This window comes from Cololabis saira, chromosome 19, assembly GCF_033807715.1.
Source record: "Cololabis saira isolate AMF1-May2022 chromosome 19, fColSai1.1, whole genome shotgun sequence".
NCBI lineage: Eukaryota > Metazoa > Chordata > Actinopteri > Beloniformes > Belonidae > Cololabis > Cololabis saira.
In genome coordinates, this window is record NC_084605.1 from 7,133,506 (window position 1) to 7,160,682 (window position 27,177).

The window sequence follows — 27,177 nt, forward strand, 5'->3', positions numbered from 1 at the left end:
ACAAAACTAATAATTTGGGTTCAAACATTGAAAAAGAATGGATATATTGGACAAGTAACAAGCAAACAAGCAAAGACAAAAAAAAAACAAAGATGAAAACAAAACAAAAAACCTACTATAAATTGCAAGGAGTGATAAATTAAGTGGTTCTTGGCAAGACACTGTGCAGCGCGGAGAGCAGAGGTTAAGAGTAGGGTGTGTAAAAAAAAAAAAAAAAAAATTAACACACCACGTGGCTTACAAGGCACCTGGTATGATGTGGTGCTGCTTCACCGCACTCCTCGGCTAAACGGAGAGCGGTCGTGCAAACACTACCATGGCATTTTTTATAAAATTATCATATCAATGTTTTATATTTATTTGATATTTTATTTTTAAACTTATTTTTGAATTTGATTACAGTAGTGCATAGTTTTAGTTCATTTTCTAAATTATTCCATAGCTGGACCCCTTTATTGATACACAGTTACTCTTCGTATTGGTCCGTACACCCATTTTCTTAAAAATACATGACCCCCTAAGTGGATATTTCAAACAGCTCCTGCATGCAGGGTGGGAGTATATTATTGTGTGCCTTGAACATGATTAAAACTTTATTAATGGCCACTAGGTCCTCCAATTTTAAGGTGTTTGTTTTAATAAAGAGTGGGTTGGTTGGAGCAAGGTAGTCTGCATGGTTTATGATTCGTATTGCTTTCTTTTGTAGCATGTATAGTGGTTTGATGTTTGTTTTGTAGGTGTTCCCCCATAATTCCACACAATAAGTTAAGTATGGAAGTATGAGGGAGCAGTACAGTATGTGGAGTGTATTGCTGTTCAGTATGTGTTTCATTTTGTATAATATAGCAATTGATTTAGAGATTTTTGTTTTTGTGTTATTGATATGTAGTTTCCAGATCAGTGTACTGTCTATGGTAATTCCCAGAAATGTATGTTCGTTTACTCGATCAATCTCTACATTATTTATAGATATTTGGGTTGTGTATTAATTTTTTTGTTGGAAAAGATAATGTATTTGGCTTTGGTGAGGTTCAGTGACAGTTTGTTTACATCAAACCACAGTTTGAGAATGTTGAGTTCCCTTTCCACTGCATGCAGGAGCTGTTCGAGGTCTTTTCCGGCGCTGTACAGGCTTGCGTCGTCAGCAAACAGGACACATTTAAGAAGAGGCAGTGCATTACATATATAATTAATGAACATAATGAATAGTTTTGGTCCCAAAACGGAACCCTGTGGAACGCCATGAGTTGTTTTCAGCAGATCAGAATCAACATTATTCATATGGACAAATTGTTGTCTGTTATTTAAGTAGCTGTTTAACCATGCTAGGGCGACTCCTCTGATTCCATACCTTTCCATTTTTTTCAGTAATATATTGTGGTCTATAGTGTCAAATTCCTTTCTTAAGTCTATAAAGACCCCAACCGTGTATTACCTGTTATCTATGTTAGCAGAGATTGCTTCTGCTAGTTCAATCACTGCCAATGAGGTGGACCTGTTGGTTCTAAAGCCGTACTGATCTTATTTCCAAACAGTACATCTTATTTCCAAACAGTACATATTATTTCCAAACAGTTTTCTTGACTCACTGAATCATTAGTTACAGATGCCATCATGGAGGGGTTGTCCAGTTCTTCTTCTACAGTCTAGGAACCATAGAAGCACATTATTGAACATGAAGAAGCAGTTCTAGATGATGGATGGATAATCTTATTCATCTTGGTGAGAGCTCACATATAAACAAACACTTTACCATAACAGAGACCTGACAGTCCAGTAGTGACGTCATGGCTGGAACAGGAAGTGGTGTGAATAAAGACCAGGATGAACCTTGGCTGCACAGCAACCGTGTTTTCAGATCTGTCAGCAGGTTGTAACTTCATCTTGGCCGATTGCAGCTCAGTGATTCCTCTCTGACATCACATGTTGGTCACATGTGCAGCAAACTAACTGCAGCTGACATGAACTGTATGATCTCAGCTGAACTCAGCTGCAGAGGAACAACATGCTGCTGTTCACTGTGAAGCTCTGACTGGAAACAGACAGAAGAACAACATGTGGATCCTGGTATAATGCAGGGCTGTACAGTGCGACAGTTTTCATCGCATTTGCGAATAAAAATCATCCGGTGCGAAGAGAAATATGTATCCACTCGCATTTGTGCGAGTGAGTTGCGCTGGGGTCATGTTAAAAAAAGTGTGAAAATCAATATGAATGTCTCTTGACCTACATCAGCCTTTCTCAACCGGGGTGTCGTCAAAAAATTACCTATTCTGACATTTCATATATAAATACCGTATTTTCGCGACCATACGGCCGGGGCGCCGTGTGGAAAGGCTATTACTGTAATACAATACATCCATGATCCGACCGCGCGTGGTGACTGCGCCTCGACCCGCGGACCAAAATCTTACTCCGCTCAGAAGAAAGTAGTACCTTTTTGCGGTCCCGATCACGGGATTTTGAGCTCTGAACTTTTAAGTCTGGTGTACAGTTAAGCCTTACCTTATTAAATTAAACCTTTTTCGGGTCGTGAGTAGGATAAACACGGGGAAACTTCTGCTGAGTTTGAGAGTACTTTACTGTCCGCTCAACAGCGTAGGATTTTAGAACATCAACACAGCACCTAGTGCTGTATCACTCCGCCCAATCTAAAACATATTAACAACTACAGATAAACTGACTAGTGTCATTATAGTCCCTGATTTACAGAATATAAAGAATATATTTATAAAATAATGAACCCTGAATTACCAAAATAACCTTAACAAAAATAAATCTCCTCTTACACTTATAAGGTAAGCATAAATCAATCTTTTTTATGATGTAAAATTGTATGTATTTATTTACTTCTATTTATTTATTTAATTTTAGTTGTTAAATTTCTGGAAAATAAAAAAGTCAAATCATACATGAGAGAAACTATTCAGTTTGTGGCAAAATATTTTCATTTGTATGAAACTGAAGATGCATAATGCAAACCTGACATTTACTTTTAGTTCATTTTGTGGAAAATGGTTGGCCTGGCTTTCTCTTTAAAACTTAAACAGTTATAAAACATTACAAACTGTAACAATAGGGCAAACACACAGCATTGTTTTGTATTTTGTGTCTTTCAAAATAAAAGACCATTTTTTCCAGTCATATGTTCCTCATTCAAGGTTGTTAAAAAAATACTGCTATAATATCGTATCGTTATCGTGACCTCAGTATCGTGTATCGTACCGTATCGTGAGATTAGTGTATCGCTACACCCCTACTAACTGTCCACCCGGGTGTGCTAGTAAATTTTTATTTGTGCTACTAAAATTTTTAACTTGCTAGCACCAGTGCTACCATTCAAAAAAGTAAGCGTACAGCCCTGTAATGGCAGCTTCCACCTTTAAAGGACTGGAAGAGGAAGAAGTTTCCAAGGAATCATTCAGAACAGTTTCAGCATCACGTGATTCACGATGTTCTGATGGAAACAGAGACACACATGTACAGACTCAACTATCTGTCCAACAGAGACAGTTTCTCTGACAGGAGGAGACTCTTGAGACTGAACTCAACACAGAGACACTGCAGAACCAGAACCAGAACAGAACCCAAACCCAGGATAGAGAGGTTCAGTGAATGTGGTATTGAAGGTGTGGAGGTGGATCAGTCCGTCAGAGGAGACACTGTAGAAGGACAGAGTTCCAGCAGGAACGTCCACATACACTGCTACTCTCTCAGAGACTGAGGAAGAGGAGGAGGAAGATGTTACTCGGTTATTGTGCCAGACACGGTACCGACCATCATCAGAACAGAACAGACTCCAGGAATGATCACTCTTTCCAAACCAACGGTCATTAGAGTCTCCTTTCCTCCTGATTCTTCTGTAACTCACTGATACAGAAACTCCTCCTCTCCTCTGGACCTCCCAGTAACAGCGACCCGTCAGAACTTCTCCACACAGCAGCTGAGGAAAGTACTCAAACCTGTCTGGATGATCAGGATATGACTGATCCTCCTTCACATACATCATCTTCCGGTTGTTGTCAGACAGTTTGATGTTGTTGTGGACTGTGTTTGTGTCGATGATAAGTTGACAGGAATCTGATGGAGACAACAAACAACCCAGCTGCAGTTATTATTGATCTGTCATTGATAATTGATGGACTCATGAATGAGTGATGTGTCAGCGTGAAGATGGTTGAATGTTTGAATGAAATAAAAATACACTTACACTTCCTAAGACCTGGTGTCAACCATTGTTGTCCAGCAGGCTCCACCCTGAAAGGAGGAGGGGGGTCAGACCAGCACAGTCTTTCAGCAAACATGGACATTACATGGCTCTGTGGTCCTGTGGTCGTCACGTTGGAGCTTGAACAGTTTGAACACATTATTTTCATCTGATTTCATCTTTGCTGAATCAGCAGCAGGAGGAGACCATATCATGGGTGAGTGAAGGTGCAGCTGTTATTGTGCTGTGATGGGCCTGAAAACCACACTGCTGTGGTTCTGGGATGTTTACTGGGTCAAAGAACGGCTCAGAGTTGTGAACGGCATCGATCAGCTCTGGTGCAGCACCAGATGAGCTGCAGCAGCTCCGTCTGCTCAAAGATCTCTGTTCAAAGCCAGAGAGCCACAAAGATGATGTCCACAACACCATAAAGAGTCCAGCACACTGATGTCCTTCTGTCTTCATACCTGAGAGTGTCCAGTCTCCAGCGGGGATCCTCCAGTCCAGCATACAAAAGCTTCCCTGCTGACTCTCCTGGATGGTTGTAGCTCAGGTCCAGCTCTCTCAGATGGGAGGGGTTGGAGCTCAGAGCTGAGACCAGAGAAGCACAGCCTTCCTCTGAGATCAGACAGCCTGACAGCCTGCAGACACACAACACAACACACATGCAGAGATTCTGGGGGAACTGCTCTGAGACTAAAGCTGACTCTGTCCTCGTGTTTACCTGATGATGGCGCTGAAGGAAAAGTTAGAGGATCAGCAGAAACACTGGAATTCACCATGAATCCAACAAATGTTGCTGAGCCGTTTCAGGCTGAAATAAACTTGTGGATGAACATCAATGTTCAAAGAGTCCCACTGCTGCTGAGGCCGACAGCATCCAGATGTGGAGAGAGACGTGTGAAGAGCATCATGTGACCTGAACATGTGGCATCACACTCCATGACTGACGTGTCTGTCCTCAACACTTTAGTGAGTTTTACATCCAGTAGTCAGCTGTGTTTAAAGATCACTTTAATGAGCTTCATTTGAGCTGAATAAACGATGAGACTTTCTCAATCTTTTCTCAACCAACCAAACAGCATTCGTTTTTCCAGGGACGTTGTTTGGTCTGAAATGTTCTAAAGTTTCCAGAAACAATCAGCTCGTTTTTATTCAAGGTCAGATGATCAGAAATGGATCAATGACAGAATATTGATCAGTTCAGCACCTTGTGGACATCCAGACACAGACTGAACAAACAATTCTAACGGCCCACAGTTGAACACTTGGTGGATTCTGACCTGAGAGACTCCAGGTGACAGTGTGGACTCTCCAGTCCAGGATGCAGCTTCTTCAGTCCTGAATCCTGCAGGTGGTTGTTACTCAGGTCCAGTTCTGTCAGACTGGAGGACTGAGAGCTGAGAACTGAGTACAGATCTGCACAGATGTCCCCTGAGAGGTTACAACCACTCAACCTGCAGAGGAGATTAAAGAGAGCCCATGAGGTTAATTAGGAAAGTTTATTAGCTTAACATTTCATGGACAAAAACAACTAAAACTGGGTAGGTGGTTTTCTGTTGCCTCCATGTAGAAGTAACTTAAAACAGAAGACAATGATTCCCAGAGCGATGGTGGCGAGGAATGAATTACCAGACGTTTGGATTGGAGATAATAATATGTTAAACTTTAAGAAGAAGCTCAAGTAATTTCTGTTTACTTGGGGAGAATAAAATGCACTGTTGAGAAGTGAGCTATTGATTAATTTTTTCTTAATATCTTGTTTGAGAGTGTGATGAGAATATATAGCGACCCCTTTGGTGGTTCTGTAGCATTGCTCTACTTCGAGGTAGACTACTCTTACCATACCAGCAGAGTGGTAATCAGTGCCAACTGGTGACACCTGGGCCCGGTGTCCACCAGTCTTTAAATCCAAGCCTATTATGCATTCTGTCTCTCTCTCTCACACTTGCAGGCACCTGGTCGGTGATGTGGCAGCCTTAGTTTCCTCTATTATCCTTTTGTTCAGTTTATGCATCCCCCAACACACATCTATACTCCCACAACATGCACTTCATGCTTACTTTACTTACATCCACATCCCATGTTTTATAATCGTTTAACATATTTGAGTTCAGTCATTTCTTGTTCATAAAAGCATTTTTGATATTCCTTATCAAGCTGTGTCTCCCTCCTTGCTGTGGCTGTAAGTGCCAGGCTGTGACAGAATTTAGGGTTATAATACCATTGTGCTGATTTATAATGTTATTTTTGTACTTTGAGCAGGTGTCCTAGTGTCTGTTGTCTCTGAGTTGTGAGCATTATGTTTATGTATTTTAATAAATGATAATGTTGTAGTTCAGCTGATGATTCTGATGAGACCCCAGAGAAACTGCTGTGAAACGTCAGCAGCTAACAGAGTTCTAATAAAACAACCCAACAAACAGTTCTAACGGTCCACAGTTGAACACTTGGTGGATTCTGACCTGAGAGACTCCAGGTGACAGTGTGGACTCTCCAGTCCAAGACACAGCTTATTCAGTCCTGAATCCTGCAGGTGGTTGTAACTCAGGTCCAGTTCTGTCAGACTGGAGGACTGAGAGCTGAGAACTGAGCACAGATCTGCACAGATGTTCTCTGAGAGGTTACAACCACTCAACCTGCAGAGAAGATAAAAGAGAGATCATGAGGTTATTTAGGAAAGTTTATTCAACATTTCATGAACAAGACAAATCAAAGTCTAAAGTTTAAAAGTAATGTAGAGCAGAGTTTTATCGAGTGTTGTCAAGCGCGTGTGTGTGTATCGCGTGTGCGCACGGACTGGCCATTGTTTTGTGTACCTACGTCTAGTTTTTTCTAGTCTAAAAGTGCATATAATGTAAATTTATTTTGAACAGTGTTGTTTATCGGTTATTAAACAGGTTTTATGATTATTGGCGAGAGTCTACTGATGTTCTTGAGCTAATATTGGACATTATTTACATTTAGTCAAAATTAGATTTATGTCTCAGAGGAAATACTATGTTTTGTTAGTGGCAGGTGATATGTAACCTCTGTAACTGTGATTATTGTGAATATTGTTTTGCACTTGGTAAATGCTCTTGTTTGGGAAAGAGTGCATCACTATTGTGATTATTTCTTGCCCTTTTTCAGGCGTAACATGAGCAGGTGTCCTAGTGTCTGTTGTCTCTGAGTTTTGAGCATTATGTTTATGTATTTTAATTAATGATGTTATAATTCAGCTGATGATTGTGATGAGACTCCAGAGAAACTGCTGTGAAACGTCAGCAGCCAACAGAGTTCTAATAAAACAACCCAACAAACAGTTCTAACGGTCCACAGTTGAACACTTGGTGGATTCTGACCTGAGAGACTCCAGGTGACAGTGTGGACTCTCCAGTCCAGGACACAGCTTCTTCAGTCCTGAATCCTGCAGGTGGTTGTTACTCAGGTCCAGTTCTGTCGTACTGGAGGACTGAGAGCTGAGAACTGAGGACAGATCTGCACAGATGTCCTCTGAGAGGTTGCAGTCACTCAACCTGCAGAGGAGATTAAAGACAGATCATGAGGTTATTTAGGAAAGTTTATTTGTTTAACATTTCATGAACAAGGAAACTCCAACTCGGCAGGTGGTTTTCTATGGAGCTAGAACAGTCTCATAATTCGCAAATGCACACACCGTTTCACAAATACACAGGACAAAATTCACAAATGCACAGGACAAGCAGGACAAGCATGACCTCGCTCTGATGTGGAAAAAAAAAATCCCAAAAAGATATAAAACACGGCCGGGAAAACCTGAGAAATGAAGGCGATATATTAGTATACAGAAAAGGTTTCCCTTTTCTTCCTTATTATTATGGGCATGCCAATTAGTGGCATGACCATATTGCAATCGTCCAGAATGGCCCAAAGGGCAATGTTGCTAGCATTTTGCTAACAAGCTATAGTCGCAAAAGTCCCACTGCGCACCAGCAGGCGCTCTGATGTGGAAAAAAAAAATAAAACACGCCCGAAAAAACGAGAAAAAACATGAAAATGAAGGCGATATAATAGTATACAGAAAAGTTGTCCCTTTTCTTATTATTCTTATTCCGCACGCTTCTTTCGTCCGTAAATATGGCCCGAACTGCAAAGTGCACCCACGCATGGCATACATCGTTGGATGCATCTCCATCATGCCTCGATGGTGTGGCCGGGTGGAGAGGTTGACGGGACACGCACCTGTGTCCCATCCACCTGAGTGGCTGCCACGCCTCCACCCGGCCTGCCTTTATAACGCAGACCTGGAGAGCAGAAAAAGGTCGGAGGAGCTGCTGTGTGTTTCTGCACTGTGTTGGGGTGTTTTGTGTGAGAAATAAAAAAGGGTCTGCACAAGCTTCGTGTCTCTCCATCCTTCGGGCGGGCCCCCGTGGCACGCACCCTGCCACATCTGGCACCCAACGTGGGGTCTTCGAAGGTGGACGAGAGAGGCATGGAGCGGGCCCTGGACGCGCTCGCCCAGGCCATGGCGGGCATGACGGCCATGTTCCGCGACCAGGGCGAGCGGCAGCTGGCCGCAATGGAGGCGCTCATGGCCGCGGGGAAACCCACCCTGGCGCCAGCAGCGCGGGAGGAGATGCCAGCGCCGCAGCTAAGCGGCCGGGAGGCAGGAGCTGCGGGCCGCCAGGCGACGGCTCCCGAGACGGCGGGACCGACGGAGCGACCCATCCCTGCACCCCGTCTGAGGTTCGCCGCGGCAGTGCTGGTGGCGGAGCTTAGGGGCCGCGAGGCAGAAGCTGCGGGCCACCAGACGAGGGCTCCTGGGATGGAGTCAGCGGCGGAGACGGAGGGGGAGGCGGAGTTGGCTGGGGAGGCGGCTGCGGAGGCGCAGCCGCCAGCGACGGCGGGTCCCGCGGGTCCCGCGGAGACGGGGCCGGACCTGCGGCCAGAGCAAGGTGTGGGGGAAGTGGCGGTCCTGGAGGCCGACCAGCAGCCGGCGCAGGGCTGCGTCACCAAGGAGGGCGTGGTCCGGGACGCACCAGCTCCAGGACGGGGCTGCGCCGTGAAGGACGCGGTCGTGGACGCACCGTGTGGCCCGAGGCCACCATGGGCCCGGCCCCAAGAGCGTCTTCCACGGCGGGCGGGCCGACGCCGGGGGCGACCCCCCCGACCGTTGCGCTGGTCAGGCCGACACCGGGGACGACCCCCCCGACCAGGAAGGCCCGGAGGATTCCGGGCTTCCTCTCCCGCTCCGAGGGGGCGGGGGGGGAGTAGGCTCGTTCCGGACGGACCCCGGCTCGAGATTGGCGTTGGGGGTGTGTGGCCGGGTGGAGAGGTTGACGGGACACGCACCTGTGTCCCATCCACCTGAGTGGCTGCCACGCCTCCACCCGGCCTGCCTTTATAACGCAGACCTGGAGAGCAGAAAAAGGTCGGAGGAGCTGCTGTGTGTTTCTGCACTGTGTTGGGGTGTTTTGTGTGAGAAATAAAAAAGGGTCTGCACAAGCTTCGTGTCTCTCCATCCTTCGGGCGGGCCCCCGTGGCACGCACCCTGCCACAGATGGGTATTACTTTTCTCAGTCAAAAGTGTTACCGTGGCAACGCTAGATGCCAAAATGCAAAAAAAAGCTTTTTGCTCGGCCAAACTTTATCGTAGAGACATCATTCAAATTTACAATCACTCGGCCCGATTGGCACTAAAGGACCTTACAACCTCATCATGCTACGAATTACGGTTTTTGCGATATTTAACTTTCAATTTAAAAAGAAATTCCATTAGACTTTGGACGCTTGTTGCTAGGCAACACGTTAACATAAACACATCGTACAAATGTGTCCCGACTCGGCACGCTGGGGACTTAAACGTATTCAAATTTCATGAATCTGTGATTTAAGGAAATTTTATGTCAAAATCCATGCCAAATGGCCCCATTCATTCGGATGGGTTTTTTTACCATGGTGAAAAAAAAACCTATCTGTTAACGTAGCCTGAACCGGAACGTGCACCCAGACATAGCATACATCGTTAGATGTGTCTCCATTGTGCCTCGATGAGCATTTTTTTTCTCAGTCAAAAGCGTTACCGTGGCAACGCTAGATGCCAAAAAGCAGAAAAAAAGGCGAAAATTCAGAAGCTTATTGCTCGGCCGAACTTTATCATAGAGACATCGTTCAAATTTACAAACACTCGGCCCGATTGACACTAACCGACTGTACAACCTCATAATGCTAATTATTACCGTTTTTGCGATATTTAACTTTCAATTTTAAAAAAATTTCCATTTTAGTTTGGACACTTGTTGCTATGCAACAGGTTATCGTAGAGACATCTTACAAATGTTCCCCGACTCGGTACGCTGTGGACTTTAACATATTCAAATTTCATGAAGCTGTGATTTAAGGAAATTTTATGTCAAAATCCATGCCAAATGGCCCTATTCATTCGGATGGGGTTTTTTACCATGGTGAAAAAAAAACCTATTCATTAACGTAGCCTGAACCCGAACGTGCACCCACACATAGCATACTGTACATCAACACATGTGGATCCATCATGCCTCGAAGGGCAATACTTTTCTCAACCAAAAGCGTTACTGTGGCAACGCTAGATGCCAAGAAGCAAAAAAAAAAGGCGAAAAATCGGACGCTTATTGCTCGGCCGAACTTTATCGTAGCGACATCATTTAAATGTTTCCAGACTCGATTAACTTCGGACCAAAACATCTTTCAACCTCATTATGTGAATTATTACAGTTTTTGAGATATTAAACTTTCAATTAAAAAAAAAATGTCCATTTGACTTTGGACGCTTGTTGCTAGGCAACAGGTTATCGTAGGGACATGATTCAAATGTTTCAAAACTCGCCTTGCTGCGGACTATAACATATTCAAATTTCATGAAACTGTGATTTACATAAATTTTAAGTCAAAATGCCTGCCAAATGGCCCCATCCCAAAAGGTTTATCAACAACATTTAACGGTTTATTAACAACCCTAAACTACTTCTTGGCCATTATTAATCACCCTAAACCACACAACCCCGAAGCAGGGGTTGTGGTTTATTAACAACCCTAAACCACAACAGGAACAGAACAGGAATGAATGCAATACAACCGTAAACACCTCAAACTGACATAGAACCACCCTGAACACAACCACTACAGCCCCAAACCAAAGTAGCAAGAGGGGACGAATGGGCAGTAGGGCATGCCCATATCAAATTTCCTGAAATTTTCTAGTTCTTATTATTATTCTGCACTCTTTTTTCGTCCGTTAATACGGCCCCATCCGCAATGTGCACCCATGCATGCCATACATCGTTGGATGCGTCTCCATGGTGCCTCGATGGGCCTTACTTTTCTCAGTCACAAATCTTACCGTGGCAACGCTAGATGCCTAAAAGCAAAAAAAAAGGCTAAAATTCGGACACTTATTGCTCGGCTGAACTTTATCGTAGAGACATTGTTCAAACTTTCAAACACTCGGCCCGATTGGCACTAACGGACCGTACAACCTCATTATGCCAATTATTACAGTCTTTGCGATATTTACCTTTCTTTTTTTTTTTAATTTCCATTTGACTTTGGACGCTTGTTGCTAGGCTACAGGTTATCGTAAAGACATAGTACAAATGTTCCCAGACTCGGCACGCTGTGGACTTTGATATATTCAAATTTCATGAAGCTGCGATTTAAGGAAATTTTATGTCAAAATCCATGCCAAACGGCCCCATTCCCAAAGGTTTATTAACAACCCTAAACCACACCCCCTGCAGCGAGCACAGGAATGAATGAAATGCAACCGTAAACACCTCAAACTGACATAGAACCACCCCAAACACAACCACTACAGCCCCAAACCAAAGCAGCAAGAGGGGACGAATGGGCAGGAGGGCATGCCCATATCAAAATTTCCTGAAATTTTCTAGTGTTATTTTTGTACTTTGAGCAGGTGTTCTAGTGTCTGTTGTCTCTGAGTTGTGAACATTATGTTTATGTATTTTAAGTAATGATAACGTTGTAATTCAGCTGATGATTCTGATGAGACCCCAGAGAAACTGCTCTGAAAGGTCAGCAGCTAACGGGGATCTAACAAAACAACCAAACAAACAGTTCTAACGGTCCACAGTTGAACACTTGGTGGATTCTGACCTGAGAGACTCCAGGTGACAGTGTGGACTCTCCAGTCCAGGACACAGCTTCTTCAGTCCTGAATCCTGCAGGTGGTTGTTACTCAGGTCCAGTTCTGTCAGACTGGAGGACTGAGAGCTGAGAACTGAGGACAGATCTGCACAGATGTCCTCTGAGAGGTTGCAACCACTCAACCTGCAGGGGAGATTAAAGAGAGATCATCAGGTTATTTAGGAAAGTTTATTTGTTTAACATTTCATGAACAAGGAAACTCAAACCCGGCAGGTGGTTTTCTATGGAGCTAGAACAGTCTCATAATTCGTAAATGCACACACCGATTCGTAAATGCACATACCGTTTCCCTGATGTCTATGTTTTATCGCTCTTTCATCGAATCTGTCATCACTTTTTCTTTCATTTGTTGGTTTCAATCCTTAAAAGTCAAAGACAGAAACTTGCTCAATAAGGTTGTCAGTCTAAGCAGTAAAATAATCGGGTCGGCTCAACAAAAATTACAAGAACTTTATAACAAACAGCTGATCAAGAAGGCAAACTCCGTATTGTCTGATTGCTCACATCCCTTACATCAACAGTTTCAGTTTCTACCATCAGGTACACTGCTTAGACTCCCTTTTGCAAAGACTAACAGATACAAACACTCCTTTGTTCCCTCCGCTATTGTTCTTTTAAATGCAGGAAGGAAAAGGTAGTGGGTGAAAAGGTAGTGGGATGGAAAAGGTAGTGGGGGAAGCTTAAGTCTATACTATTATTGTAATTTAGTATGTATATTTTATGTATATTTACCCATTGTGTGCTTCTCTTGTTGCGAAACTAATCGCCCCCTTGGGGACAAATAAAGTAATTGATTGATTGAATGCACAGGACAAAATTCACAAATGCACACACCGATTCGCATATGCACACACTCTTTCACAAATGCACAGGACAAGTTTCACAAATGCACAGGACAATTCACACGTGCGTAGGACAAGATATACAAAAGTATTTTTGATGCACACACAAATATAACCTGATTTACAAAAGTTTTTTTGTCTGTGAGCGGCGCTCGATTTGCGTGTGGCTTTTGAGACTCCCCTGATATCCCTCGATCCACAAATATGTTTTTTTTAACACGAAAGGATCTGCAACCAATAAGATATCTTCCTTTTTTTCAGCCAATCATAAGAGCGCACCCTAAGTGGGGGACGATTTACTCCTAAACCAATCAGATTAAAGGGGCGGATACACCTGCTGTTTGAACTGCGTTAGCGCCGTTCGCTTAGAAAAGTGATTCATATTTCGAGTTTGTGGAGTAAAGATAAATAAACAAGACAGCAACACGGGATGGAGAGGAGATCACTGCTCTGATTTTCTTGTGATCTCGGTAAAGAAAACAGCGTGATCGGAGATGGTTTGTCGGGCCGTTCAACTAGAGCCATCTAGTTGGCTGGCACTGGAGAACTCTTAGCCCTGCCGATGCAGCAACTGATGATGAGAAACAGCGGAGATATTTCTGTATTTGCTCCGTTTGGTTTGACGACGTATTACATAGGAATGTCCCGCTTATTCAGCTCAGAAGCAGACAGACCGCAGCAGAGAGCTGGCCGTCATCCTTCTTCCTGACGGGGACGAACTGCAGCGTCCAGGTGGAGCAGCACGTGCATGTCGTCAGGAGATTCATTTACCGAAATATCTGGAGCAAAGTCGGTATCAGTCGACTGATAACCGAAGAACCTCTGTATCCTGCTCAGACGTTTGATGATCGGTGGACAAACACCCCCACCAGCACCATCACCGTTGCATCTTCCGATGAGCACGACTCTATCTGCACTGGGAATGTGTTGATCTGCCACCGCTGTTTTGACATATGTTTGTCTCTGTGTGGTGGGAATGTCACATCATAAATGTGAGGATAACAGCTGCTTGTTTCCGAACTCCGCGTCTGGTCACTGTGGTCAGCTGGTGTCTGACCGGGACCAGCGCCACTCGCGGCCAGAGCCAGAACTGCAGGTCGCGTTCTGTACAGCAATATTCGCCCCCGTCATTTGACGCGTCAACAGGCTCGTTCTCCTGAACGACAACTGTAGTTCAAATACAGAAATATCTACACTGTTTCTCATCATCAGTTGCTGCATCGGCAGGACTAAGAGCTCTCCAGTCTCCCGACGGCTCTGGTTGAATGGCCCGACAAGCCATCTCCGATCGCGCTGTTTTCTTTACCGAGATCACAAGAAAATCAGAGCAGTGATCTCTCCATCCCGTGTTGCTGTGTTGTTTATTTATCTTTACTCCACCAACTCCAAATATTGAATCACTTTTCTAAGCGAACGATGCAAATGCACCTCAAACAGCAGGTGTATCCGCCCCTTTAATCTGATTGGTTTACGAGTAAATCGTCCCCCACGTGGGGTGCGCACTTATGATTGGCTGAAACAAAGGAAGATATCTGATTGGTTGCAGATCCTTCCGTGTTAAAAAAAACTTTTTGGATCGAGTCACGTCAGGGGAGTCTCAAAAGTCACTCAAATCCAGCGCAGCTCACAGACAAAAAAAACGTTTGTAAATCAGGTTATATTTGTGTGTGCATCAAAAACTTTGCATACTTTTGCATATCTTGTCCTACGCACGTGTGAATTGTCCTGTGCATTTGTGAAACTTGTCCTGTGCATTTGTGAAACTTGTCCTGTGCATTTGTGAAACAGTGTGTGCATTTGCGAATCGGTGTGTGCATTTGTGAATTTTGTCCTGTGTATTTGTGAAACGGTGTGTGCATATGCGAATTATGAGACTGTTCTAGCTCCATAGTTTTCTGTTGCCTCCATGTAGAAATAACTTAAAACAGAAGACAATGAATCCCAAAGCGATGGCGGCGAGGAATTAATTACCAGATGTTTGGAGATAATATGTCAAGCTTTAAGAAGAAACTCAAGTAATTTCTGTTTACTCAGAGGGAATCAAATGCACCGTTGAGAAGTGAGCTATTGATTCGTTTTGTCTTAATATCTTGTTTGAAATTGTGATGAAAAAAATGTAATTGCTGAGTTTAAACAGAGGGAATGTAGAGTCATAATGCCATTGTGCTGATTGTAATGTTATTTTTGCACTTGGAGGAGGTGTGCTAGTGTCTGTTGTCTCTGAGTTGTGAGCATTATGTTTATGTATTTTAATTAATGATAACATTGTAATTCAGCTGATGATTCTGATGAGACCCCAGATAAATTCCTCTGAAAGGTCAGCAGCTAACGGGAATCTAACAAAATAACTAAACAAACAGTTCTAACGGTCAACAGTTGAACACTTGGTCGATTCTGACCTGAGAGACTTCAGGTGACAGTGTGGACTCTCCAGTCCAGGACACAGCTTCTTCAGTCCTGAATCCTGCAGGTGGTTGTTACTCAGGTCCAGTTCTGTCAGACTGGAGGACTGAGAGCTGAGAACTGAGGACAGATCTGCACAGATGTCCTCTGAGAGGTTACAACCACTCAACCTGCAGAGGAGATTAAAGAGAAATAATCATGTAATGTAAAAATTGAATATTTAATTCAACAAATGAATGAATTATTGAATTGAAATGAATACTGATCAATTCAACTATTAATCAATAAGTGTTGCTGCACTACAGTCTTGATCAAAGCTGCATTTGTCTTATTATCTGCACGTAAAGTTTCCTGAGATGAATCATTGAGGAGAACTGGTCCCACATGAACCTAAATTTAGTTGAACAGTGAATTTAACTGATTTCCTCTAGGAACACAACATGTGATTGTAATTAAAACAAATGTGTCCGTGTTCGTCCTTACACAACTTTCTTGGATGCTTTGACCACCGGCAGCAGCCTCTGTAGAACCTCCTCTGAAGCTGAGTATTTCTTCAGGTCAAACACATCCAGATCTTCTGATGACAGTAAGATGAAGACCAGAGCCGACCACTGAGCAGGAGACAGATCATCTGTGGAGAGAAGTCCTGATCTCAGGGACCGTTGGACCTCCTCCACCAGAGAACCATCGTTCAGTTCATTCAGACAGTGGAACAGGTTGATGCTTTTCTCTGCAGACAGATCCTCACTGATCTTCTCCTTGATGTATTCAACTGTTTCCTGAATGTTCTGTGATCTTCTTTTTTTTGGTTTCAGCAGACCTCGTAGGAGAGTCTGATTGGTCTCCAGTGAAAGACCCAGAAGGAAGCGGAGGAACAAGTCCAGGTGTCCGTTTGGACTCTGTAAGGCCTTGTCCACAGAACTCCGATAGAGGTCAGTCTCTGCTCTTGTTTTAAACCACCAGGTGTTTCTTTGTTCCTCCAGCAGGTTGACTCCAGACTTGGTGAAGGTCCGATGGACATGAAGAGCAGCCAGAAACTCCTGAACACTCAGATGGATGAAGCAGAAGACCTGGTCCTGGTACAGGCTGCTCTCCTCTCTAAAGATCTGGGTGAACACTCCTGAGTACACTGAAGCCTCTCTGACATTGATGCCGCACTCTTTCAGGTCTGGTTCATAGAAGATCAGGTTTCCTTTCTGCAGCTGCTCAAAAGCCAGTTTTCCCAGAGACTCCACCATCTTCCTGCTCTCTGGACTCCAGTGTGGATCCGTCCCAGCTCCACCATCATACTTGACCTTCTTCAGTTTGGCCTGGACCACCAGGAAGTGGATGTACATCTCAGTCAGGGTCTTTGGCAGCCTCCCTCCCTTTCTGGTTTCCAGGACTTTCTCCAGGACCGTAGCAGTGATCCAGCAGAAGACTGGGATGTGGCACATGATGTGGATGCTTCGTGATGTCTTGATGTGGGAGATGATCCCGCTGGTCTGCTCCTCTTCTCTGAACCTCTTCCTGAAGTATTCCTCCTTCTGTGGGTCAGCGAACCCTCTGACCTCTGTCACCATGTCAACACACTCAGGAGGGATCTGATTGGCTGCTGCGGGTCGTGTGGTGATCCAGAGACGAGCAGAAGGAAGCAGGTTCCCCCTGATGAGGTTTGTCAGCAGCACATCCACTGAGGTGGACTCTGTAACATCAGTTAGGACCTCATTGTTGTGGAAGTCCAGAGGAAGTCGACTCTCATCCAGACCGTCAAAGATGCACACGACTTGGAACTCTTCAAAGCTGCACATTTCTCTGGTTTCAGTGAAGAAGTGATGAACAAGTTCCACCAAGCTGAACTTTCTCTCTTTCAGCACATTCAGCTCTCTGAAGGTGAATGGAAGCAGTAACTGGATGTCCTGGTTGGCTTCTTCAGCCCAGTCCAGAGTGAACTTCTGTGTTAGGACTGTTTTCCCGATGCCGGCCACTCCCTTCGTCATCACTGTTCTGATTGGTTCATCTCTTCCAGGTGGGAGTTTAAAGATGTCTTCCTGTCTGATGGTTGTTTCTGCTCTGTCTGGTTTCCTGGATGCTGCTTCAATCTGTCTGACTTCATGTTCATCGTTGACCTCTCCAGTCCCTCCCTTTGTGACGTAGAGCTCTGTGTAGATCTGCTTCAGAAGGGTTGGGTTTCCTGCTTTAGCAATCCCCTCAGACACACACTGGCACCTTTTCTTCAGCTTAGACTTCAGCCGCTTTTTACAAACTGCAGCAAAAGAACCTTAATAAAAGTGGAAAAAAGAAACCAATTAGTGTTTTATACAGTTCAACTTAATTGTCCTAAGGAATCAGGATGTGAACCAACACTGATCGACTCTAACCGATGAGCCGTCCAATATTGAGTAGAATCACTTTTACCACCAAAACACCCCTGTTGTGCAACTCGGGTAGCTTGGCTGTCCAGTTATCGAAGGCTATTAATGAATATTATTAATAATTATTAATAATTAATAAAGTTGACTATTTATCAAATTGAATTATCAAAATAATAATTCTCGTCGGGGCACCACCGCCGGGGCCTTACTCCGGAGGAAATTGGATAACTAAACAGCAGAAAATCAGTCTCATATGATTTGAATTATCCTGCAGAACAGCAAATCTTACTATATCTTACAGAATAACAATGAAGGCGTGATATCCGAACACTAGGCTCTGCTTAAACAAATCAATTTGTGACCAAATCTTGCATGAAATAACAACAACCACTCATTAAGAATCAATCAGGATTTATTTACATTACATTATTTTCGCTCCTCCCCTGAGCCCCCCCGGTCAGACGCCACCGTGAGTAAGCCAAAAAATTTAATTACCCGAAAGGAGCTGCGGCCCTTCCCAGTTTTCACTGTTACTGACGCTGAAGAAGTAGCTCAGCGTTTTCTTAAAGTAAACCAGAGGAGAACAGATCACGATTAACAGCCAAGGCGCAGACGCCGTACCTCAGAGCACAGGGGGGTCCCACGTTTGACCTTTTGAGCCAAAGAACACTGAACAGCTGCATTACCTTTTATGCAGCGGCCCCCTTGCAATTCTTCTGACCCAGAAGTGGAAGTCCGCTCCACACCTGGAAGGGGGGTAGGATACCTTGGGGCGTTAAAGAAAAATTCACGCCTACACACAACTTCCAGGCTTCCACAGCCAAACATAAGTTAATGTGTGTTTTTGGTCGCCTAGCAATTAATCACAGAAGGGTTAAATTGTAAGCTTTTCTTTTTAGGTACAGTGTACATACTGAAACCTAACTAACCTCTCCTTTTATCTTTCGTTTACCGCACTGTAAGACTGACGTCACTGTGTTATGTAAATTAATTGTGTTATTGCTTTGAATATGTTTTTCTTTTCATATTTTTGTGCATAACTCGCCTGGTGGACTAACCAGGCCAGCCTCACGCCCCTCAACCAGAGTTTATGACCACATGGACTGACCGTTTTGTTTTAGCTCCGACGCGGACCCTGCAGTCCTTCATCAAATCTAAAACGGGGGGATGTTGGGCGTCGCCCATGTGAACTCTGAACTTATAAAATGTATGAACACTTTGTGAATGTGTATATTCAACTTTGAAACGGCTCAGCTGAAAATCGGCTGTAATGTGCCTCCAAAAATGGCCGACCTGAACTACAACCCGCAGCATGCCTTGCGTGGGGGGGGTGGCGCCTACAAGCGGCGCGCATCCAATCGCAATTAAGCACCGATGACGTCACCGCAGCGCGCGTAGGATCTCTTTTTCCTTCATTCAACTGGCGGGTCAGGACGTCTTTCTGGCTCCGGGCCAAAGGGACCACGGCCTCCCCCCCCCCAAAGGGGGGGATCTGCGGCGTGGTCTGGCCGGAGGATCAGCGAGGACCCGCGGCGCACAATCCCTCTCTCTCCTTTTCCTCACAGCTCTTCTCCACTTCATCTCATCCGAGCGGGATCCTTTTGGCTCCAGGCCACCAGATCCCATCTCCTTTTCTCCCCCCGGCTGGGGGGAGGGGTAAGGCCCGCATCGGACCGGGCCCGCTCCGTTGGACCCGCGGTTGAAGCGGCGGTCCCCCGGGGAGGCTCCGGCTTCCACTAAACTCTGTCCTCTAAGTTCACAGATCCGAGCTTCCGACGCCCACGCGCTCCCGGCAACCAGATCGGGACACAGCTGCGACTGAACGCTCAGACTGAACCCCCCCTCCCCGCTTCGAGCCCCTGTCTGCTGACCGCGCAGGGATCGGGGACGGACGGCCGGCGTCTCGCCGGCGTGAGCTCTCCCGGGGCCCGGACGGCCGCGCGTCGGCGACCAGCGCAGGGAAGCACGGCAGGAGAGACCGGTCCCCCGCCGCGCCTAGGAATGCGTGTGAGCCTCCGTTTTGGTCCGGAACCACGGCCCGGCACGAGGCGGCCCCGCCGCTGTCTAATCCGTTTCAGGGGAAGGGACGGCCCAGTCGACAAAACCCGCAGGCACCCGATCCGGATCCCAGAGGAAACGTGAGCCCGTGAACGGCAGATCAGTAGGACTAAGAACGGTTCAGAGCTGTGTGAAGTCGTGACCTCTGTTTATCAGTAACTTAAGAGCGTTTTCAGAGCTAAATCTGTGTTCAGAGCTGAGATTACATCAGCATCATTATCAGGACTGTTGTCATTAATTTGTAGTCACTACTTTCTGCTAGTCATTCATGTTTTAAAGCGCTGTTTCGCCAGTTGATCACGGTTTAAACACCGGGATCACCATCCGTTCTAATTGCACCTGGCGTGGTTACAGTTCCGCCATCTTTAAAATACCACCCTCTAAACACTGCAATATTCTAAACTGTACATGTTCGTGATATCATTTTTATTATTGCTTTGATTTCTTTTTTTTCATTCCATGCATTTAACTTTAAGTTTCATTTTTATTGATTGTTGTTTTTCTAGTTAATTAATTGTTTTATAATACTTAAGTTCTGCCATCAGGTTTATTTGGGGTGTTGCGTTTATCATCTTTTGACACCTGTATGTAAATAAATCCTGATTGATTTTAATGAGTGGTTGTTGTTGTTTCATGCAAGATTTGGTCACAAATTGATTTGTTTAAGCAGAGCCTAGTGTTCGGATATCACGCCTTCATTGTTATTCTGTAAGATATAGTAAGATTTGCTGTTCTGCAGGATAATTCAAATCATATAAGACTGATTTTCTGCTGTTTAGTTATCACAATTCCTCCGGAGTAAGGCCCCGGCGGTGGTGCCCCGACGAGAATTATTATTTTGATAATTCAATTTGATAAATAGTCAACTTTATTAATTATTAATAATTATTAATAATATTCATTAATAGCCTTCGATAACTGGACAGCCAAGCTACCCGAGTTGCACAACACCCCTAACATTCAGGACGTGGAAGTGACAAGAACATCTGGGGGTCCTGGAGTTTCTAGTACCAGGATGTTAGCAGTACAGCCCTGATGGGTTGTGGGTTGTTGTGTTCTTGTTATTGTTTTGGTGTCTGTGAAGTGGATTTTCCAGGTTTAGGATTTGAAAACACCAGAAGATGATCTGATCCAATAATCTGCAGAATTATCAAGACAATCTGGAGTTCAGCAGGATTCCTGGAAGAGGAAAACCAGGACTAAAATCTTCCAGTTATCTTGTAGTGTTGGTAGGTTAAACATGTTTATTGAGGTCCACTGCTGTCATGTACAGGGAGGGTGATACTGTAGGGGGGTGCTGGGACCATGTGGGGGCGAATGGACTGCAGAATGTTTAGCTGGGTGTCAATGGTCAAAATAACCATATTCTGATTCTGATTCATGTGGATCAAGAGTGCAAGATGAGCAGAGTTCCTCCCTTAATCTTTCAGTGGTTTTAATGTTATGGCTGATCTGTGAATGTTGTTCATCTCCTGAGGCATTCTGGGTCATTTATCCAGCAGCTTAAATGTTCAGAGAAATCCTCTTACTGCTCTGCAGACGCTCAGCCAGCTCCTCCTGCTTCATTCTCCTCAGGAAGTTCACTGTGATCTTCACAAACGACTCTCTGCTGCTCCTCCTCTGCTCTTCATCCTCACCCTGCAACACATGCTCTAGGGATTCTGGGTAATCTGGACTCAGACCCCTCTGCATCTTCTTCAGCTCGTTCTTCACAAACATGACAATGTTGTCCTCCAGCAGCTGGAACAGAAGACCACATGAAGGACACAATCAGACTGAAACCACAGACACAAACATCAGACTCATGTTGGACAGACTGACAGTCCACTGGTCTCCAGAGACCAGCATGGAGACAAACAGCAGACCCATGTTGGACAGACTGACAGTCCACTGGTCTCCAGAGACCAGCATGGAGACAAACATCAGACCCATGTTGGACAGACTGACAGTCCACTGGTCTCCAGAGACCAGCATGGAGACAAACATCAACAGAACAGAAGGGGAAGCAGTTGTTGTTCATGTACAGACCAGAAAGATGGAGTCCAGCTGTGTCTGATGCTGCTGGACAGACGGACCGCTGGGAGGCTCTGAGCTCTGCTGGTCCACTCTGTGGAGAAATCAGGAAGAATTAGCTCACATCATGTCTGTCCTCACAGAGACAAACACCAGCTGAAGGTCCATGAAGTCCTGTTTGGATGAGGACAGTCCATCAGAGGACTGGCTGTGGTGCTGAAGGTTAACTAGTCCTGTTGATCCACTGAGAACGTACATGTGACCTCAGTGAAAAGTTACAACAAGATCAGGAACATGGATAACTGATGGAGACATGAAGCAGCTGATGAACTCTGGATCATCATCAGGATCAGTCCTCTGGAAGGTGAGACCTCCAGATGTGTCAACCAGAGGAAAAAGCTCATGACAGGAGATGAAGATCTATGAAGAGGAAGCTCAGATTTCCTAACATGAGGACTGATTTAAATACATTTAATGTATGTATAAATACGTCTCACCTCTCTGAAGAAGAATGTTGGTCTCCTTCAACGTCAATAAACCTTCGCTTTGACCTGTCGCTCTTCAAAGACAAACAGCTGGGTTCATTTTCAAGAGAGTCTCTATTCTGAAGGACCCTGGTAGAAGACAAAGTTTAAAATGTAAATATTATATATATATGAAAAAGAAGTTATACAGATACAAATATTCAGTCTATTTAAAAAGTATTAAACATAAATCATTGGCAGCGTTTGGATACACTCACCTCTTTGAGGCAGAACGTTGCTCTCCTTTGAAGTCAAGAAAATCTTCCTTTGACTTCTCGCTCTTCAATGACACACAGCTGGGTCCAGGTCCAGGTCCAGGTCCAGGTTCAGGTTCAGGTTCAGGTTCAGGTTCAGGTCCAGGTCCAGCTTCAACTTCAGCTTCAGCTTCAGCTTCAGGTCCAGGTCCAGGTCCAGATCCAGGTCCAGGTCCAGGTCCAGGTCCAGGTCCAGGTCCCGGTTGATTCCTGTAATAATGATGGTTGGTGATGTGAGTCTTGAACTCTGACATGCAGAACAGTCACAGACAGTTATAGATGCTCATCTCACCTCTGAGCTTTGCTCCGACTCTCATGTTCCCCACATAGAGAGGTTTTAGAGGGAGGGACTCCCTCCTCTCTGTAGTCACACTGGTCCATTCTGCTGAATTCACGTCCACATCAGCTCACACACACACCTTCATCTGCAGAGGAAACACATATCACTGGTGTTGGACAGAGATCAGCTGATCCTGCACTGGTTTGCTCTCCTCTTTAGTGTTTATGTCACTTGAATGCAGTCAGAAACCAGTGGGAGGTGGAGGAAGTCACTGATACAGCCGTATCTGCTGTTTTTTTTCTCAGCTTCTCCCTTTTTCAAAGACGCACAACATTATAGAACCTTTTCAGTCTGGTTTTAGAGCCCTTCACAGGACAGAAACAGCCTTACGGTGACTAATGATCTGCTGCACACTTTAGATCCAGGGGAAAATGTAACCCTGATCTTATTAGATCTTAGTGCTGCATTTGACACTGTGGATCATAACATTCTTCTCACTCGCCTTGAACAGTGGATAGGCATTAAGGGGACAGTCCTGGACTGCTCCAATTCATATCTTAAACATAGGACATTATCTGTGTTAATTGACCGGTTCTCCTCATCTATTGCCTCTGCCTCCTATGGGGCCCCTCAGGGGTCCATACTAGGCCCATTGCTCTTCTGCCTCTACATGCTTCCCCTTGGCGACATCATCGGAAAATACAATATCTCCTTTCATTTATATGCAGATGACTCTCAACTGTACATCCCACTAAAATCCTCTAACTCTGTACAGTCTCTCCTGGACTGTTTGAAGATATCAAAGTCTTGATGTCAAACAACTATCTCCAGTTTAATAGTGGTAAAACAGAAGTCATCATCTTTGGTCCTCGTAAATCAACAAACACTGTTGCCAGTAAACTAGCTCGCATCACCAGTTCATCAGTTCCAGTCAGCCACCAGTCCTTGAGGTCTCTAGTCAAAGAAAACTACCTGTGCCACGGCCACGGCTGAAGCTGAAAGGTGATAGGGCCGTTGCTTTGGAACCAGTTACCCTCATACATCCAATGTGCCCTCACTATCTCCACCTTTAACATTTAAAACTCACCTCTATTCACTCGCTTTCCAAGTCCCCTGTCATTTCTTGCATCTGTGTTTTTAGGTCAAATTTGTGATTAAGTTGTTGTCACTGAATGTTCTTTTTTTAGAAATTATTATTATCATGTACAGCACTTTGGTCAGTAATATCTCTGTTTTAAATGTGCTTTATAAATACATTTTACTTACTTACTAACTCTCAGCACTTTCCTCATTTTCTGTGTCTAAGTTTAAAAACATTAAATTCTGTGACAACAGAGTTTTACTGCAAAAACAGGAAGCTGAAAATCTTGAACAAGCTGAAAGAGACTGGGCCTCTATGTGAGTCTGGTTCTGTCACGGCTCAGACAGGACAGAGAACCCAAATGCACAACACCAGGCAGGATCAGAGTCCAAGAGGCTTTAATCTTTGTCAAAAGGCAGGCAGGGGTCAAACCGGGTAGTCAGGCAGATCAGGCAAACAAAACCAAAACGGGCAGGCAAAAATCCATAAACCAAGAATAATGCAGGGTTACAGGCAGGCAGGCAGGCAGGCAGGAACAGGACAGAAATCAGGAAGGCTGGAAAGCGAGGCAAAAGCACACGACAATCTGGCAAACTAGAAGGTGGAAATGGGCAGGTATATGAGGGGAACTGCTGATGAGGGAAACCAGGTGTGGAGCTGGGTGGGGAAGCACAGGTGAAGGGAATGAGTGGATCTCTGGCTGATTAGGGTGGCAGGATCTGGAAAAACAGGGGAGTGAGTTAAACAGTAAAAGAAACCTATCCTACACTGTGAAACTGTGACAGAACCCCCCCCTCAAGGGACAGATTCCAGATGTCCCAAAACCCCCCACCCCAGGCAGGAGGAGGGGGTCCGGAGGAGGGCCCCGGCCAACAAACGGCCAAAGCTCCGGGGGCCGTCCTCGGTGCCGGGCAGACCGGCGAGGCAGTTCGGGGGGGGTCGCCCCTTGGGGCGTAACAGGCGGATTCCGGGGGTCGGTCTGGGGGCTTGGCAGGCGGTCGGTCTGGGACTGCGGCAGGCTGGTCAGGGGGTCGGTCTGGGGGCTTGGCAGGCTGGTCCGGGGGTCGGTCTGGGGGCTTGGCAGGCTGGTCCGGGGGTCGGTCTGGGACTGCGGCAGGCGGGTCAGGGGGTCGGTCTGGGAGCTTGGTAGGCTGGTCAGGGGGTCGGTCTGGGACTGCGGCAGGCGGGTCAGGGGGTCGGTCTGGGACTGCGGCAGGCTGGTCAGGGGGTCGGTCTGGGACTGTGGCAGGCTGGTCAGGGGGTCGGTCTGGGACTGCGGCAGGCGGGTCAGGGGGTCGGTCTGGGGGCTTGGCAGGCGGGTCAGGGGGTAGGTCTGGGGGCTTGGCAGGCGGGTCAGGGGGTCGGTCTGGGGGCGCGGCAGGCGGGTCAGGGGGTCGGTCTGGGGGCGCGGCAGGCTGGTCAGGGGGTCGGTCTGGGACTGCGGCGGGCTGGTCAGGGGGTCGGTCTGGGACTGCGGCAGGCTGGTCAGGGGGTTGGTCTGGGGGCTTGGCAGGCTGGTCAGGGGGTCGGTCTGGGACTGCGGCAGGCTGGTCAGGGGGTAGGTCTGGGACTGCGGCAGATCCATCCAGGATCGCCTCAGGAAGGGGAACAGAGACCACCTCCAGAACTGAGACTGGCGGGGCCGCCTCAGGAACAAGAGTCGGGGCTGACAGGAGGCGGGGAGCCGGAGTCGGGGCAGACAGGAGGCGGGGAGCCGGAACCGGGGCAGACAGGAGGCGGGGAGCCGGAACTGGGGCAGACAGGAGGCGGGGAGCCGGAACCGGGGCAGACAGGAGGCGGGGAGCCGGAACCGGGGCAGACAGGAGGCGGGGAGCCGGAACCGGGGCAGACAGGAGGCGGGGAGCCGGAACCGGGGCAGACAGGATGCGGGGAGCCGGAACCGGGGCAGACAGGATGCGGGGAGCCGGAACCGGGGCAGACAGGATGCGGGGAGCCGGAACAGGAGCAGACAGGATGCGGGGAGCCGGAACAGGAGCAGACAGGATGCGGGGAGCCGGAACAGGAGCAGGAACTGGAGCTGGAGCAAGCTGGGGCTGACGCCTTCGTCGTTGCCTCCCCTGAGCCTGCAGGCTCCTGGGCCCACCCAGAGCCAGGTGTGTTCCCCAGAAAGGGGGAAGGGACTGGGGTGGGTCTGGGACCACCTCGGGAACAGCAACAGGCCGGAACTGGGGGCATGTCCCCGTCCCCTTCACCGTACGGTGGTAGAACGCCACTTGGTCCCCATAAAAAAAATCCCACAAATCCTCTTCCTTACGTGGTAGGTCCATGTTGGCTGGGTTCAGTCTTGGCCAGATTGTACTGTCACGGCTCAGACAGGACAGAGAACCCAAATGCACAACACCAGGCAGGATCAGAGTCCAAGAGGCTTTAATCTTTGTCAAAAGGCAGGCAGGGGTCAAACCGGGTAGTCAGGCAGATCAGGCAAACAAAACCAAAACGGGCAGGCAAAAATCCATAAACCAAGAATAATGCAGGGTTACAGGCAGGCAGGCAGGGGAAACCAGGTGTGGAGCTGGGTGGGGAAGCACAGGGGAAGGGAATGAGTGGATCTCTGGCTGATTAGGGTGGCAGGATCTGGAAAAACAGGGGAGTGAGTTAAACAGTAAAAAAAACCTATCCTACACTGTGAAACTGTGACAGGTTCCTGTAAATGTGAAGAAGCTCAGAGGTGAAACTGTCCTGCAGAGACACGTGTCCTCCGCCTTCACAGCCTCATCACAACAGTTACACAAGCAGCAAACAACTTCCTACAGGAAGCACGCTTTATTTTGAAAGGCTCCACAGAAAACAGCAGTCTGACTTTAATGCTGGAGACGACAGCTTCATTCCAGGAAATAAAAACACCAAAGTTTGATCGATGAAGAAAACTAATCATCGGCTGATCATCACTGTGTTTCTGATCAATAATAAAACCAATAAAACTGTTTTCATGAACAATCAAAGTTTACAGGTAAATCGAAAGTGAGAATAAGTTCCT

At 46.2% G+C, this 27,177-nt stretch overlaps 1 protein-coding gene across 1 annotated transcript; it reads right to left on the reverse strand.

The window, feature by feature from the left end:
- Positions 1 to 3,547: 3,547 nt before the first annotated feature.
- LOC133419772 (NLR family CARD domain-containing protein 3-like) lies at positions 3,548 to 23,199 on the reverse strand. Its single transcript, XM_061709188.1, has 8 exons — positions 23,149 to 23,199; positions 22,056 to 22,130; positions 21,557 to 21,767; positions 16,099 to 17,875; positions 15,612 to 15,785; positions 4,675 to 4,848; positions 4,211 to 4,257; positions 3,548 to 4,080 (listed from the first exon to the last, which is right to left on the reverse strand). Exons 1-8 carry the CDS (start codon positions 23,197 to 23,199, stop codon positions 3,548 to 3,550), a joined length of 3,042 nt encoding a protein of 1,013 aa, XP_061565172.1.
- Positions 23,200 to 27,177: the final 3,978 nt, after the last annotated feature.

Bases quoted from the DNA above. Each gene is read 5' to 3' on its own strand.
- LOC133419772 (XM_061709188.1), bottom strand. From the start codon at position 23,199: ATGGACCAGTGTGACTACAGAGAGGAGGGAGTCCCTCCCTCTAAAACC. The intron at 21,768-22,055 runs GTCTGTACATGA...CTTCTGTTCCAG, and splicing joins AGCTGGACTCCATCTTTCTG to CTGCTGGAGGACAACATTGT. The intron at 4,849-15,611 runs GTCAGAATCGAC...GTGTGTCTGCAG, and splicing joins TGTCACCTGAAGTCTCTCAG to GCTGTCAGGCTGTCTGATCT.